The sequence below is a fragment of the Prionailurus bengalensis genome, chromosome E2 (assembly GCF_016509475.1).
Source record: "Prionailurus bengalensis isolate Pbe53 chromosome E2, Fcat_Pben_1.1_paternal_pri, whole genome shotgun sequence".
NCBI lineage: Eukaryota > Metazoa > Chordata > Mammalia > Carnivora > Felidae > Prionailurus > Prionailurus bengalensis.
In genome coordinates, this window is record NC_057352.1 from 25,454,345 (window position 1) to 25,468,112 (window position 13,768).

The following is a 13,768-nucleotide window of genomic DNA, read 5'->3' on the forward strand; positions in this document are numbered from 1 at the left end:
CTTGCTAACAGAACCAAAGTGACCTACAGTGGACACGTTTGCAACATAACACATAAAATTTCCTATAAATGGAAAAAAACCTGCTTTATTAAAAAATTTTAAGGCAAAAACAGACACATATACAAAAGATACCAGACAACTAGTAAGAATCTTGAATATTCCTATATACAAGATGGTTCAATAATTTGAGCTACTTGATGTGAAACCTCTCGAAAAATGAAAAGTACTGTGGTTTAGATGTTTCAGAACTGTATTTTCAATACAGGATATAAAGGGGATGTTACAAAGCAACTGAAAATCTATGTCTTTCTTGCTTGATCTCTGTACCTGTTTTTAAACTTTTACACACACGGAAACAGAACATACGGGCTCTGCGCTGACAGCACAGAGCCTGCTTGGGATTTTCTCTCTCCTTCTCGCTCTCTGCCCCTCCCACACGCGCATACATGAACTCTCTCTCAAAATAAATACTTTTTTAAAAAATGGCTTTCTAGATTATAATTTTTTTCTCATTTGTAACTATTGGAAGATTGTATTCTCCAAAAATTAGAAATTTAAAATGAATTTTATTTCCTTCAATCCAGTTGCTTTTAGTAAAAGATAAATCATTTTTAAGAATCACCAAAAGGTTTTTTTTAATGTTTATTTATTTTTGAGAGAGCACAGGTGCAAGGGAAGGGCAGAGAAAGAATCCCAAGCAGGTGCCTCACTGTCAGTGCAGAGCCCAAGGCTCGAATGGAACTCACAAACCATGAAATCATGACCTGAGCCAAAATCAAGAGTGGCACCCTTAACTGACTGAGCCATCCAGGAGCCCCAAGAATCACCAAAAATTTTAATTAGTCCTCATGTATATTATATTCTCTTAAATATTTAGAATAAAAAACAAAACCAACATTTTAAATTATATAGTAGCTTGCCGTGGACTGAATCGTGTCCCTCCCAAAATTCGTAAATTGAAACGCTAACCCCTAATCTGAAGGTATTTGGAGATTAGATAATCAGGTTTAAAGTCCTGATGGCATTAGTGCCCTTATGAAAAAAGAACAGAACCAGAAAACTCACTCTCTTCGAGGATCTGGGACTCCCAAACTCTAGAACTGTGAAAAAATAAATTACTACTGTTTGAGCCACCTTATCTATGGTATTTTGTAATGGCAGCTTGGGGGTGGGGGGAGTTTTGTGTGTGTGTAACAAAATTAATGTATGTTTACAAATAAAATGCTCATCACATTTTGCTGAACAATTAAGGGGACTCCTAACAAGTTTATTATCCTTTTCTTTTTCTTTAACCAGGATATTAAAAACAGGTTATTTTTCCCAAAAGATTCCATTATGCCAAGTAAAACAAGGTCAAGACTTGCAATAACTTGTGCCCTACAAAAACTGGAATGCATAAAGCATACCATGTAAACCTTATACTGCAGTTCATTAGAACAAATGGAAATGATTTAAATACTGATATTATTTAGCAAAGAGACTTAAATCACAAAATCCAATTTTATCAGATTTAACAAATTTTAATGGTAAGTATAGAAGTTTAAATTTACTTCAAAAAACATGGCTAAATTGTTTTTATACTGCATACCCAATAAACTCAAAAGATCAATAAACTAATTCTCCTTACACAATCTTCCTTCCTTGAATTTCTATCACTGCTCATAAAATATACTGAAACATGTAATCTTTTCTTTTACTAGATTAGATCAACATACGAGATTGCTCTTAAAGAATGCACTAACATCAGCATGTTATTTTTTTAAAAAGCTCTCCAGCTATTTACTGGAGCCATATTACTCCTGTTTTAAAGAAAAAAAAAAATTTTTTTTTAAAGAAAAGGGGGGGAGAAAGGTAGTCATTTTGAAAAAACTGCCTCAGTAGAAAAGAAAAAAATCACACCCAGATCTGCACATTGGCATGTAATAAGGGCCTTCAGATGGTTTTATTTAGAGTTTTAACTCAATAGATTGTAAGACTTAGAGGAACGTCCATTATTCTAGTAAACAATGAGGCATGCATAAAACTAACAAACAGTAAAATGCGATTTTAAAAATTACAGCTGTCACTATTAATTCTGTGCAGAAAGAAGTCATTTAAAATTCTTAAAACTACATACAAATTTTTTAAAAGATCTGGAAGCAGAAACGCCAAATTTTTAACAGCGGATACGAGGGCGGGTGGGGGAAGTGAGGAGCGCCCAGAAGCCAAGGGCTTCAATGGGGGCGTTATTCAATAATGTTCCACAAAAAACAATGTAAAGATTCACTTTTATTTCCCTCAAAACTATAAGGAATACATATTTAGAAGAAAAAAATTGCCCAAATTCGCCTAAACTTGAAACCATTGCATTGCGGCCCCTTTTGTCACATTAAGCCTCCGCCTAGCTCGCGGCAGAACAGTTTTGGGGGTTCACTGTATACATCTTATGTGAACAAAGCAACCCTGCGTGGCAGGAGCCGCTTTCGGAGCCAGAACCCAGGAGCCTGGAGCTGGGCACAACGGGCATTCTCGTCGGGCAGAAAGGGAGCTGAAGGGGCCGTGCTCGTCCACTTGGGCCGCTGCCCCCACACTCCCGCCGCTGTCAACCGGACCCGGCCAGGCGACTCGGGAAGGGTCCGGACAGGCTCCAGACAAACCCACGCCTCCCTCCCGCGCACACAGTCGCCTGGCTGACGCTGCCAGGTGGGCACCGGCCGGACTGCGACCCTGAGCGCCTCCCTGGCACCCCCTCGGCTCAGCCCGGCCCGTTCCGGGGTTCCACTGTAGCCCCCGAGCCCAAGGGCCGGCCCGTCCACTCGGCCTCCCGAACCCGGCGAGGCGGCCTCTCCACAGCCAACGGCCGCCCGCCCGCGCACTCGCCCGGTCCTCTGCGCCCACCTGTTGGTCGCACTCGGGGCACGATTTGGTGGCCATCTTCACTTTCTTGGCTCGAGTTGCAGACATGCTCCTCTCCGGGTGCGGAGGCAGTGGCAGCAGCGGCGGCGACGGCGGCGGCGGGGCGGCGACAGCGGCGGCGGCGGCGGCGGCGGCAGCAGCGGCAGCAGCTCGGGCTCCTCCCCTAGTATCTCATCGGCCCTGCCTCCGCCAGGCGGGTCCCTGCTGGCCAGACCAAGGGTTGGGCGGGTGCGCGCGCGCGTGCGCGAATTCGCACGGAGCCTGCGTGCCGGGGGAGGGGGGGCGGCGGCGTGCACCAGCAGCGGCCGCAGGCCTCTCGCGTCGACTCCGCGGGCCCGCGAGACGCGCTCCCACACTCACGGCACCGGTCTTCGAGTGTGTCCAGATTCTCACGAGAGGAGACGGTCTCGAAGGTCCAGCGCCACAATGACCACGCCTTCTCCTGCGGAATGCGTGGGGGCGTGGCTTGGGCGTGGCTCAGCAGTAACGGGCGTCGGGATCGGCCAACGAATGCACAGATAAGGCGGGTCGTGGTGCTGGACACCCCCTCCCCCAGGAGGAAGGAGATCGTGAGTGAAAGTGGTGGAAGAGAAAGCGCGCTTAGCACAAATCGCGGCATTTAATACACTTCAGTGAATGTTAGCTTCTCTAATTATTGAGGAATTGTAATAGACACCTGCTGAGTCTGCTGTTTGTCAAGCCTAGAATCGGCGCTAAGAGATATAAAATTCAACGTTAACTCAAATATGGAAAGCTAATTCTGCCAGCCAGACAAATGTGAATACTAGGAAGTTCCTGCCCTCAAAAAATATGCAGACTACTGTGGTACATGGCCTAATATTAGAATACAGCAGAACTGGGCGGTTGATAGGAAGAGTAAATCGGTTGACTATTTAGAACTTCATACCAAAATTTTAAAGCCACATAGCCATTGGCCTAGCCTCATAATCTAGCAATTCATCCCTAATAGTGGAAAAGATATTTTCCACCTGTACTCAAATCCATTTGTGCAAAGATATTGCACTTTGCGTCTCTGCTTGTCAGAGCAAAATCAGAAACAGTCCCGGTGTACGACAACAAATTGCTTGGGCAAATTAAGGCATGCACACAACAGAATATCGCTGCAGTTCTTTAAAGAATGAGATAGATCGGTATGAAGTGATATAATGGTCTCCAAAATACAGTGTTGGAGCACCTTAAGCATCCAACTTCGGCTTAGGTCGTGATCTCAAGGTTCATGAGTTCAAGCCCTGCGTAGGGCTCTGTGCTGACAGCTCAGGGCCTGAAGTCTGCTTCGAATTCTTTGTCTCCATCTCTCTGCCCCTCTCCTGCTCATGCTTTCTCAAAAATAAATATTAAGAAAAAATTTTAAAACAAGTGTTAATTGGAAAAACAAGGTACAGAACACCTTATAAAAATAATATGAAAATGTATTTATACTTGAATATGTATTGAGAAACTGGAGAAAAGGAAATGGACAGCAGGAATAGGAAGACTTATTTTTCATTCCCTATCATTCATATATCCATTCAATTCATATTATTTGAATTTTCTACTAGATCAACCTAGTATGGCCTTTTCCCCCATAAAGGGAAAAGAATTTATAACAACTACTTAAGAGCTACTTAAGAGGTCACCTGCCCCACTGTTGAGGGAGTTAGAAGTCCTAGAAAGCTTTCTAGAAAAGTCATCTCCACAGCTGAATCCCTAAGGATGTCAAGTGGAGGTCTCAGGCAGATGGGGCAGAGAAAGTAAGCAATTTGGTGTGGGAACACCAAGTGCAGGGCAAAGTGCTGGGGAGGTGTGCTATATCCAGTTATGCAGGGTCTTCGCTACCATGGGAAGAAGTTCAGGATTCATCCTGAGGACAATGGGGCAATAAGGGTCTTAAGTTGGAGTAACACGATTCGATTCGAATTTGAGAATGATTGGTCCAGCAAAATTTAAGTTATCAGAACTGAGACAGGAGAAAAGAAAGGTCACTAAAGGAGAGGAGAGGGACTAAAAAATATGAAGGCCATAATGTTAGCAAAACTTGAGAAGCCATTTTGCTGTGGCAGAGAGTTATCAGGGGTATTTCCAGGATAGCTCTGAAGTATCTATTGCAAAGGACTGGAGGACTAGAAGGAGCCATGGAAGATAGTGCTGCAGTTTTCAAAGAATGGGGTGGGACACAAATCAGAAACCTAGGCCCTGCAATCCAAGCCCTGAGGAGTTTTTTGAAAGTTTCATTTCCTTTTTCTGGAAATTTCCTCAAAAGCTCACTTGGCTGGGGTAGGTGTTAATGAAGAGGTCTTTTAATGTCTTTAACTCTATGGGGTTTCCAAAATGGTTAATGTGGCAGACACTGACAGTTGGCTGACACAAACTCCATCTAGGTCCCTGCTTCTCTCTAGATGCCTTCTAGCTAAAGTGGTCATGTGGAGTTATCTGGTCAATAAGATATAAACCAGTCTGCTGAGTGGCGTTATCTGGCCAAAAAGATATAAACCAAAGTCTTCTGAGTGGGATTTGCTGGAAAGGTTCTGAGTTCCTGATAAAAATGAACAGATTCGGGGCGCCTGGGTGGCTCGGTCGGCTGAGCGTCCAACTTTGGCTCAGGTCATGATCTCACCACTTGTGGGTTCCAGCCCCGCGTCAGGCTCTGTGCTGACGGCTCAGAGCTTGGAGCCTGCTTCTGATTCTGTCTCCCTCTCTCTGCCCCTCTCCTGCTTCTGCTCTGTCTTTTTCTTGCAAAAATAAATAAAGGTTAAAATTTTTTTTTAAATGAACAGATTCATGTTAAAAAAAACTCTTTGTCCTTTGCCCTTCATACTTTTTCTTACTGTCTGGGGCATGAACAAGAGACCCTGAAGGTACAAAAAGCCATCTTAGGATGAGACAATGAGGTGTCATATTAGTTACCTATTGTTACATAACAAAGTACCCCAAAACTTGGTGGCTCAGAACAACAAACATTACCTCGGTTTCTCTGGGTTAGGAATCCAGGTGTGGTTCTGCAATCCCATCTGAATGCTCAACCAAAAGGAGATCTATTTCTACGCTCACTCTTTTGATTGTTGGCAGACTGTCCCCTATCACATCATCTCTTCACAACATGGCAATTGTGAGCTGCCTCACAATATAGCAATTTGGCTTTCCCTAGAATGAGTAATCCCAAAAAGTATGAGAGAATGCTCATGACAGAAGCCACACTCTTTTTATAACTTAATCTCAGAAATGGCATCTCATTGCTTCTGCTGTATTCTGCTTCTGCTGTATTCTACAGCTTCTGCTGTATTAGTCACTAAGCTAGTCACAAAACCCAGCCCACACTCAATGGGCTGACTACCTCAGAAGCCATGCATAGAACTATAATCAAAGTCCACTAAGGATGAACAAAGTGCGTGGGTCCCCAATAGCACTGTTAAGTGCCTACTCCAGTCATAGCCTGCCTCCCTATTTTCCTTATAATGTGAAAGGGGGAAAGTAGCTCAAAATAAGATACAGCTCCACAGCCACCAGAATAGATAAAAAGAGTGACATCAAATGTTAGTGAGAATGGGGGGTATGAAATAGTGTAATCACTTTGGGAAAAGGTCTAGGAAATCTAGATATATACATACGCCTATGACCCAGTATTTCCAATCTTAGATATTTATCCAAAAGATACAAAAGATACGTCCACAAAAAGACTTGTGCAAGAATATTCATAACAGCTTTATTCAAAATAGGCTCAAACTGTGAAAAAAACCCCACAAATGTTCATCAAACAGGTAAATAGACAAATTGTTATATTTGTTTCATGGAATACTAATCAGCTTTTCAAAGGAATGAAACATTGATACACACAAAATGGGTTAATTTCAAAAACATTATGCTTAGTAAACGAAGCCTTACACAAAAGAGCACATCCTGTACAATTCTATTTATGTGTAATTCTAGAACAGGAAAAACTATTCCATGGTAGAAAAAAATCAGAGCAGTTGTTTTGCCTCTTGGGGTCTTGTAAGAGTGGGGATAAAATGAAAAGGGGTATGAGAGAACTTTCTGGGCTGATAGTAATAGCTTGTATCTTCGACAGGGATTTGTATTACACAAGTGTTTGCATTTGTCAAAACATACTGAATAGTACAATTAAGATTTGGGCATTTTATCAAATTTAAATTTATGAGAACAAGAACTTTAAACAAATATTGAATTCTAGGTAATGATATGTATGCTAAAGTATTAAGGGTGAAATGTGCTAATGCCTGCAACTTTACATTGAAAGGCATAAAAAAAAAAGGATAGCTACGTGGGTAGGTAAAGTGATAAAGTATAATCATAAAGTAAAGTAATGTCAATTTAGGTGGCTGGCATACAGGTGTTCACTGTATAATTCAGGTATTTTGTTTTTATGTTTGAAAATGTTCATAAGTTACAGGAAACAAAACCTACGTATTTAAGCCACTGTTCATTAGGTTTTCAATTATGTCTTATCCACATATTCCTTCCTTACACTGATACCAAAACAAGGATTTTCCATAACGTGAATGAATGACACTGGCCCTAATACTTATTCATTTAATAAACATTTACTAGGTACCTACCATGTGCTGGACCTTGTGCTCTTGATGGAGGTATAATCTTGTGAGGAAAAAAGTCCCTGCTGTGGTGAATCTTATAATCCAACAGAGAAGATGACAAACATATACTATCACACCAATAAACATGTAACTACTGTGATCACAGCAGTTACGAAGGAACCATACTGGGGCTCTAAGTCCATTGACAAGGGGACCTGACCTGTAGTGGGGTGGGGTAAACAGGTAAGACATCCTGGGAGAAATGTGCATGACAGGTAGAGTTAATAAGGTGAAGAACAGTAGCAGCACGGACAAATTAGCTGAGATAAAAGGAAGTGAAAGGAGGTTCTGTGGCCAAAGCACCAACAGAAAGAAGAGAGAGTCCAACCTACTGGCAGGTCCTGGAAGAGTCTACTTTCCACTGGCTTTTGATCCTATCTCTAACTTTACCCAAGACCTTTTATGCATGCTATTAAAGTAACTGTAGGTGCTCTAGTCTCACAATAAGCAATCAGACCAGGCAGGAGCTTCTTTAATAACGGTTACTATGTACTCAATAAACCAAAATGGCTATTCAGAGCCACTTTGTTTTTTTGTTTTAAGTAAACTCTACCCCCAACACAGGGCTCTAACTCACGACCCCAAGATCAAGAGTCACGTAAGTGACTCAAAGCCACTTCATATTCCCTTTTGTAATAAGGACCCAAGCCAGGGAATGGCAGGGAGGTGAGATGTAGCAGCTTCCATCTCACTCCTTTGACACTCAAACCAAAGTTTCTACCAAGGAACCTCTTAAAGCTTTTTTTTTTCCCCCTAGGAAAGGAGAATAAGATGGGATGCTTGGCAGGACTTTATGTGTATAAAATTTCTCATTTTTCTTGAAAATCTAATATAGCTTCCAGTTATAAATTTAAAGCTGTAGTTCCAGGGCACCTAGGTGGCTCAGTCAGTTGAGTGTTCAACTCTTGATTTTGGCTCAGGTCATGATCGTACAGTTTGTGAGATGGAGCCTTGTGTTGGATTCTGCACTGTTAGCTGCTTGGGATTCTCTCTCTCCCTCTCTCTCTGCCTTTCCCCCACTTGTGATCTCACACATCTCTCTCAAAATAATCTTAAAAAAAAAAGTTCTAGTTGCTACTTACTACAGAAAAGCCACAGGCTCAAAGTGACTGAAGAAGTCATCCCTCTTCTACAGCTGGGTACCTCTGGACAGTCCAAGCCAGGCACCGGCCTCAGTGAGCACTGAACTCACCCCAACTGGCTACTGTGGACACAGAGGGGCCTCCAGAGGTATCCCACACACCTTACTTTGTTTCTTCTGCTTTTACTTTTCATAGTATTAAATACTACTTATTGGGCATCTACTCCATGCCTGTGCTTTACATTGTCCCTCTTGATCCCCAATCCCTGCAAGGTGGTATCATGAACTTCATTTTACAATTTAGTAAGGCTCAGGGGAGAGTATCAGTCAGGAATCTTTCTTCTGCCAAAATAGCCCAGCTCTCCAAAACGGTTTAAGCAAAAAGGGTACTTGCCATCTCACATAACCAAAATATATTAATAGTAGTAAAGGCACAACTCAATCCAGGACCCATTTCTGCCTCTCAAGTCTACACCCCTTCTTGGAGGTGGTAAGGACGATTGCTAGGATAACTGAACATTCTATAACTGCTCCTTTCCATGTGTCATCATATTTCACTGCTTCTTTTTGGGTTGCCTACCCATCCCCAAACCACTCATTTGGGCTGAACAAGGATATCCACCAACTGTTTTAGACAAAAGTCTAGGATCCAACTCTGAAGTCTGACAAGGGGTCTGAGAATTGAGGAAAGGATGAATGGCCATAAAGCAACTACTGCTCAGACTAAGTAACTATACAACACCACTTTCCTTCACATTGGGCAACCCTCTGTGACCATTTGACCTCACCCTTGTACTTGCTGCCTTTCATATAAAGTCCTTCCCATACTTCTGGTTTTAGCCTGGTTACCTTATCAGTCTGAGCTAAATCTCAGGCTTCATTCTCTCTTGAGAGTAAGCAAGAGTCCACAAAAACACTAAATAGATTCCTTGACAATCCAAGAATGGGGCAGTAAAATAAGCAGGTGACTCCAGACCAGGGCATCCAGCCAGGGGAGTAAATTAGAACTGAAAGGCACTCTGCTCACAAAGCCTCTGTCATAGCGCAGGACTGTTACCCAAAGAAAGGGACATCTTTATTTTTAATTTATAGTAATGCATCCCATGGTCTTTAATCTTTTAGCTCACAGTCAATTCTACTTTAGGTAATTTCCATTCCATCTTTCCCTCCAATTGTCTCCCTTCTTCCCTCTTTCTGTCTCTTCAAGTAAGATCCATTCCAGGATGTCCTTCTCTCACCTCTTAGCTTTTAGGATTCCCTAACTCTCCTTCATAGGATAGACACAGCAAGTTGTCAGGAGGGAGAAAGGCAGGAAGAGGACCGTCAGTTATCTTTATGCCAACTTAATCCTTGGAAGCCACAAGGAGTAACTGCAATCTAGCTATAAAATCATAAAGAGCCCATTAATTATGGTCTCTGACAGGCCACTTACACTTTTTTAAAAATAAAGAGTAAGAATGGAAAACATATGAAAGGGATTGGCTCTGTGTGACAGTAAGTACTACCACTCAAAAGCACCACTGTGCCATGTCTATTGTGTGCATGGCTTTCGGTGTTAGAAACATGCTTTCATTTCTTTATTCAAAAAATATTTTCTCAGAGCCTGAAAGCTTCTGTTGAGGCTGCTCATCTCTCTAAAACCTTCTTTATACCCAGATATTTGCATGGCTGACTCCTAAGCATCTTTCAAACATATATACACTCTGGGTTGTTCTACATTCCTCCAATGAAGAAGCCCAAAACTCAGGGGTAGCTTGTAGTTTTCCAGTACATTAGGTACCTTTCAGTCTTCATGTTCTGCCAGGGTCTGGGAAGATATTAGGTTGAACCATATGAAACTGCCTTTATATAAAAATGAAAATGTTATATTTTTCAGAAAAAGAAAAGTTTCATTCAACCAAAATATGTGCTGCTAGCAATAACTGCTTTCCCAAAATGATAAATTTTTCCAAATACTAAATTACATATTAATAAAATTCAGCATTGTTAACATTTATTCAAATCCTTCAATTACTGTTCTCTTTTGGAGAATGTTCTGTTTCTTAGACTTCCAAATGATGAAAAAGGTGGTAATCTGTTGAAAAAAGGTCAGGTGAGTGTGATGGATATGACAAAAGTTCTTGGCCCAATTCAGTTATTCCCTATGGTGGTCCGCAATTTCAGTGGTCAAATGTTGTCATGGAAAAGTATAGGTCCATGTCTGTTGACCAATGCAGAGTGCTTTTAAATCCATTTTTATACATAATTTCAACTTCTTGACAATAAGATGCTACTGTTAGTTTTGCCTGGGCTAAAAGTAATAAATACTCTCTTTGCAGACCACCATCATTACTAGAACCTTCATTTTGGTTGCAGCGATAGTTTTAACACGTTTGGGAACTTCATCAACATCCAACCATTGTCCAGACCACTTTCATTTTTTGTCAAAGCTTATGATCCTCTCCAGAATAGGTCTCTGCTCTTTCAAATCCTAAGGTATGAGCACATCTCTAATCATCTCCATATATGATCATCCATCAGTTGGTGTGGTACCTACCCATTTGTCCAACTTTTTCACCTTTCCTATTGCAGCCAGATGTCGAGAAATTGTTGTAGCAGAAACTCCTAAGTCTGCTGCAAGGCCTCGAATTGCCATTTTGGGGTTAGCTTCCACCATGGCTCTCAATTGATCTTCATTTAAAACAGATTTGGGTCTCCCTCGAGGCTCATTTTTCAGACTCAGATCCCCAGAACGAAATTTTTCAAACCACCACCGGATAGTCCTTTCACTAACAGAGCCTTCTCCAAAGACAGAATTGATGTTTCTACTTGCTGTGGCTGCACTATGTCCTAGTTTAAATTCATATAAAAACAGTATTCGCAAATCTTTCAAAGATATGGTACAGTCCACTTCTGTGGAAGAAATAAACAATAAAAACTCAGCCATCAAAGAAAACTGAAGACCATAATATCATTACGAATACTAAACAACACACCTGAAAACAGACCTGATATCAACTTTACCAATCATGGCCAAGTTTCAACTAGTCAAATATCAGAAATTTCATCTGGAGAACACACGTTTTTTATCACTGTGTTCTGCTGCCATCAGTTTATATCAGGCAGATGACTTTACAGTAGGAATAAAATTTCCAGTAATTTTATACGCATTACCATAAAAGAAATGATTTTGAACTAAAATAGAAGTTGTGCTTTTAAATCTAGGAACTCAATGCCACACAATTTTTTCTCTACTATCAAATTAAGATTTCAGATAAGTTTAATGCTTAGAAAAAAAATCTCCCATAATGGGCTGATAAATACCTGTTTCTTATGTTTTCTGACAGAAGTATTTTTAGGTGTTCCTCTTCCCTGTTTCACATGATCTGAATGCTACTTCACACATTCTTTACACATTCTAAATCCTTATTTACTACGGAATTTTTCTTCTTTCGCCTCTCTGCTTCACTTTCTTTGGCTTCATACTTAATTTTGGCGTAAATGAATATAAATAGTATTTTAGGTATATGAAAGAACTGTTTGCCTAAGTTCACATTTCCCCCTGGCAGTCATGTATTTAAATGGCACTAGGGTCCACTGCCCAGTGTACTTTTTAAAACTATAACCATAACATACATGTGACCTAAACCTACCAAAGGGTTAGAGAGAGAGAGAGAGAGAGAGGTTCAGCAGAATTCAAATCTGGGAATATCTTGCGGTAAGAAGGGGGAAGTTTTCCTTTTCAGCAGCTTTAATTCCAGCCCTTTGTAAGTACATATTCCTCCAACACTAACTTTTCTGCCTTTTTCCTCCCCTATACTTCCAAGATGGCAAAGTGGAAAGGGAAAAGGTTTCTATTCCTTTCTACCCTCACTTAAGTTCTAAACTATTTCAAATAAGTCAATAATCTATTAAAAAAGCAGAAAAAAATTCTGACCTCAACCATAAAATAGTTACCAAAAAACAAAAAAGCACCCCATATATTTAACTATATGATAAATATTAGGAAAGTGGGTAACTGTATTTTAGTCCCTAATACACTGAAAGCAATTACCCTATTGTTCATAAATGGAACAGGAATAGGGGAGAAAGGTTTTCCATCAATATAGTAGATTTAATAAATGCAAGAAGCATAACATCCCACTTCAGACATACTATTTGAGATATAACCAAAAAACAAAACTTGTTTTAATACAGAGCTAAATCCAAAAGCAATAGAGAATTTCCCAAATGCAAAAAAGTGGGAAACATTAAAAGAGCACAGTGGGGAAGGGACACATGAATAGAATTCATACTCTTCATCTCAGAACTATATACAAATAATGGAACAATCTAAAACAGACATTTTAAGATGTTAGAATATGACATTTTGAAACATGCCTTTAAAGTTCAAAGAGAAAACAAAGAAATAGATTTCATTCAGCAAGAACAGGCCATTGTGAAAGAAAAACCTCCCACATTATATTTAGTTGTCATATCTTGTTTCTTCCAATCTCTGACAATGCTACAGTCTTCCCTTATTTTTCATGATCATGACTCTTAAAGACTACTGATTGGTTTACTCTGTCAAATATATCTCATTTGGGTTTGGCTGATGACTGGACTAAGGTTATACATTTTGGCAAGAGTACACAGAAATGATGAATCCTTCCCAGTGCATCATATCATGGTTTCATGATATCAATATGTTTTATTATTGTGATGTTCACCTTGATCATTTATTAAGCGATTTATTAAGATAAATTTTAGCAGGTTTCATTCTGATAAATTTACTATCTTTCCCTTTGTGATTAATGAAGATATACTTTGGGGGACATTCTTTGAATCTATATGAATTTTACTTCTCAAATTTTCACTCACTAATTTTACAATCAATTGGTGGATCTTGTCTACAATAATTATTACTGTGTTTAGCTAATATTTCTTTTCTATTTTCCTCATATCTTACATCTTTCCACAGTTTTAATTGGAATTTTACTATAAGCGAGAATTGTTCATTTTCCCCATTTTTTAAATCTGTATCAGTATGGACTCATGGATATTTACATTACTCTATGAATTATAATCCAGTGATTTCATTATTTCTTTTGCTCAAATTGCTCCAGCTTCGGCCATTAGTCTTTCCGGTTGACTCCCATGTTTTTTCAACAATATCCCCCTGCCTTTTTAAAAGCATTTTGTTATTACCTGGCACACATCAAGGTGT

The 13,768-nt window shown here is 40.2% G+C and overlaps 2 protein-coding genes across 4 annotated transcripts in view; both read right to left on the reverse strand.

Annotated features, from left to right (window-relative positions):
• The window catches only part of LOC122495093 (UPF0547 protein C16orf87), a 33,738-nt gene extending 30,755 nt beyond the window's left edge, over positions 1-2,983 (reverse strand). For all 3 annotated transcript variants that reach the window (XM_043600803.1, XM_043600801.1, XM_043600802.1), the window contains exon 1: positions 2,878-2,983. In XM_043600803.1, the coding sequence (XP_043456738.1) occupies positions 2,878-2,943 (66 nt within the window). In that variant the 5' untranslated portion in view covers positions 2,944-2,983. The remainder of the gene's footprint in view (positions 1-2,877) is intronic.
• A 3,587-nt stretch (positions 2,984-6,570) lies between these two features.
• LOC122495092 overlaps positions 6,571-13,768 on the reverse strand; it is a 53,264-nt gene continuing 46,066 nt past the window's right edge. The window contains exon 3 of the mRNA XM_043600800.1: positions 6,571-11,475. Coding sequence (XP_043456735.1) covers positions 11,093-11,475 — 383 coding nt within the window. The 3' untranslated portion in view covers positions 6,571-11,092. The remainder of the gene's footprint in view (positions 11,476-13,768) is intronic.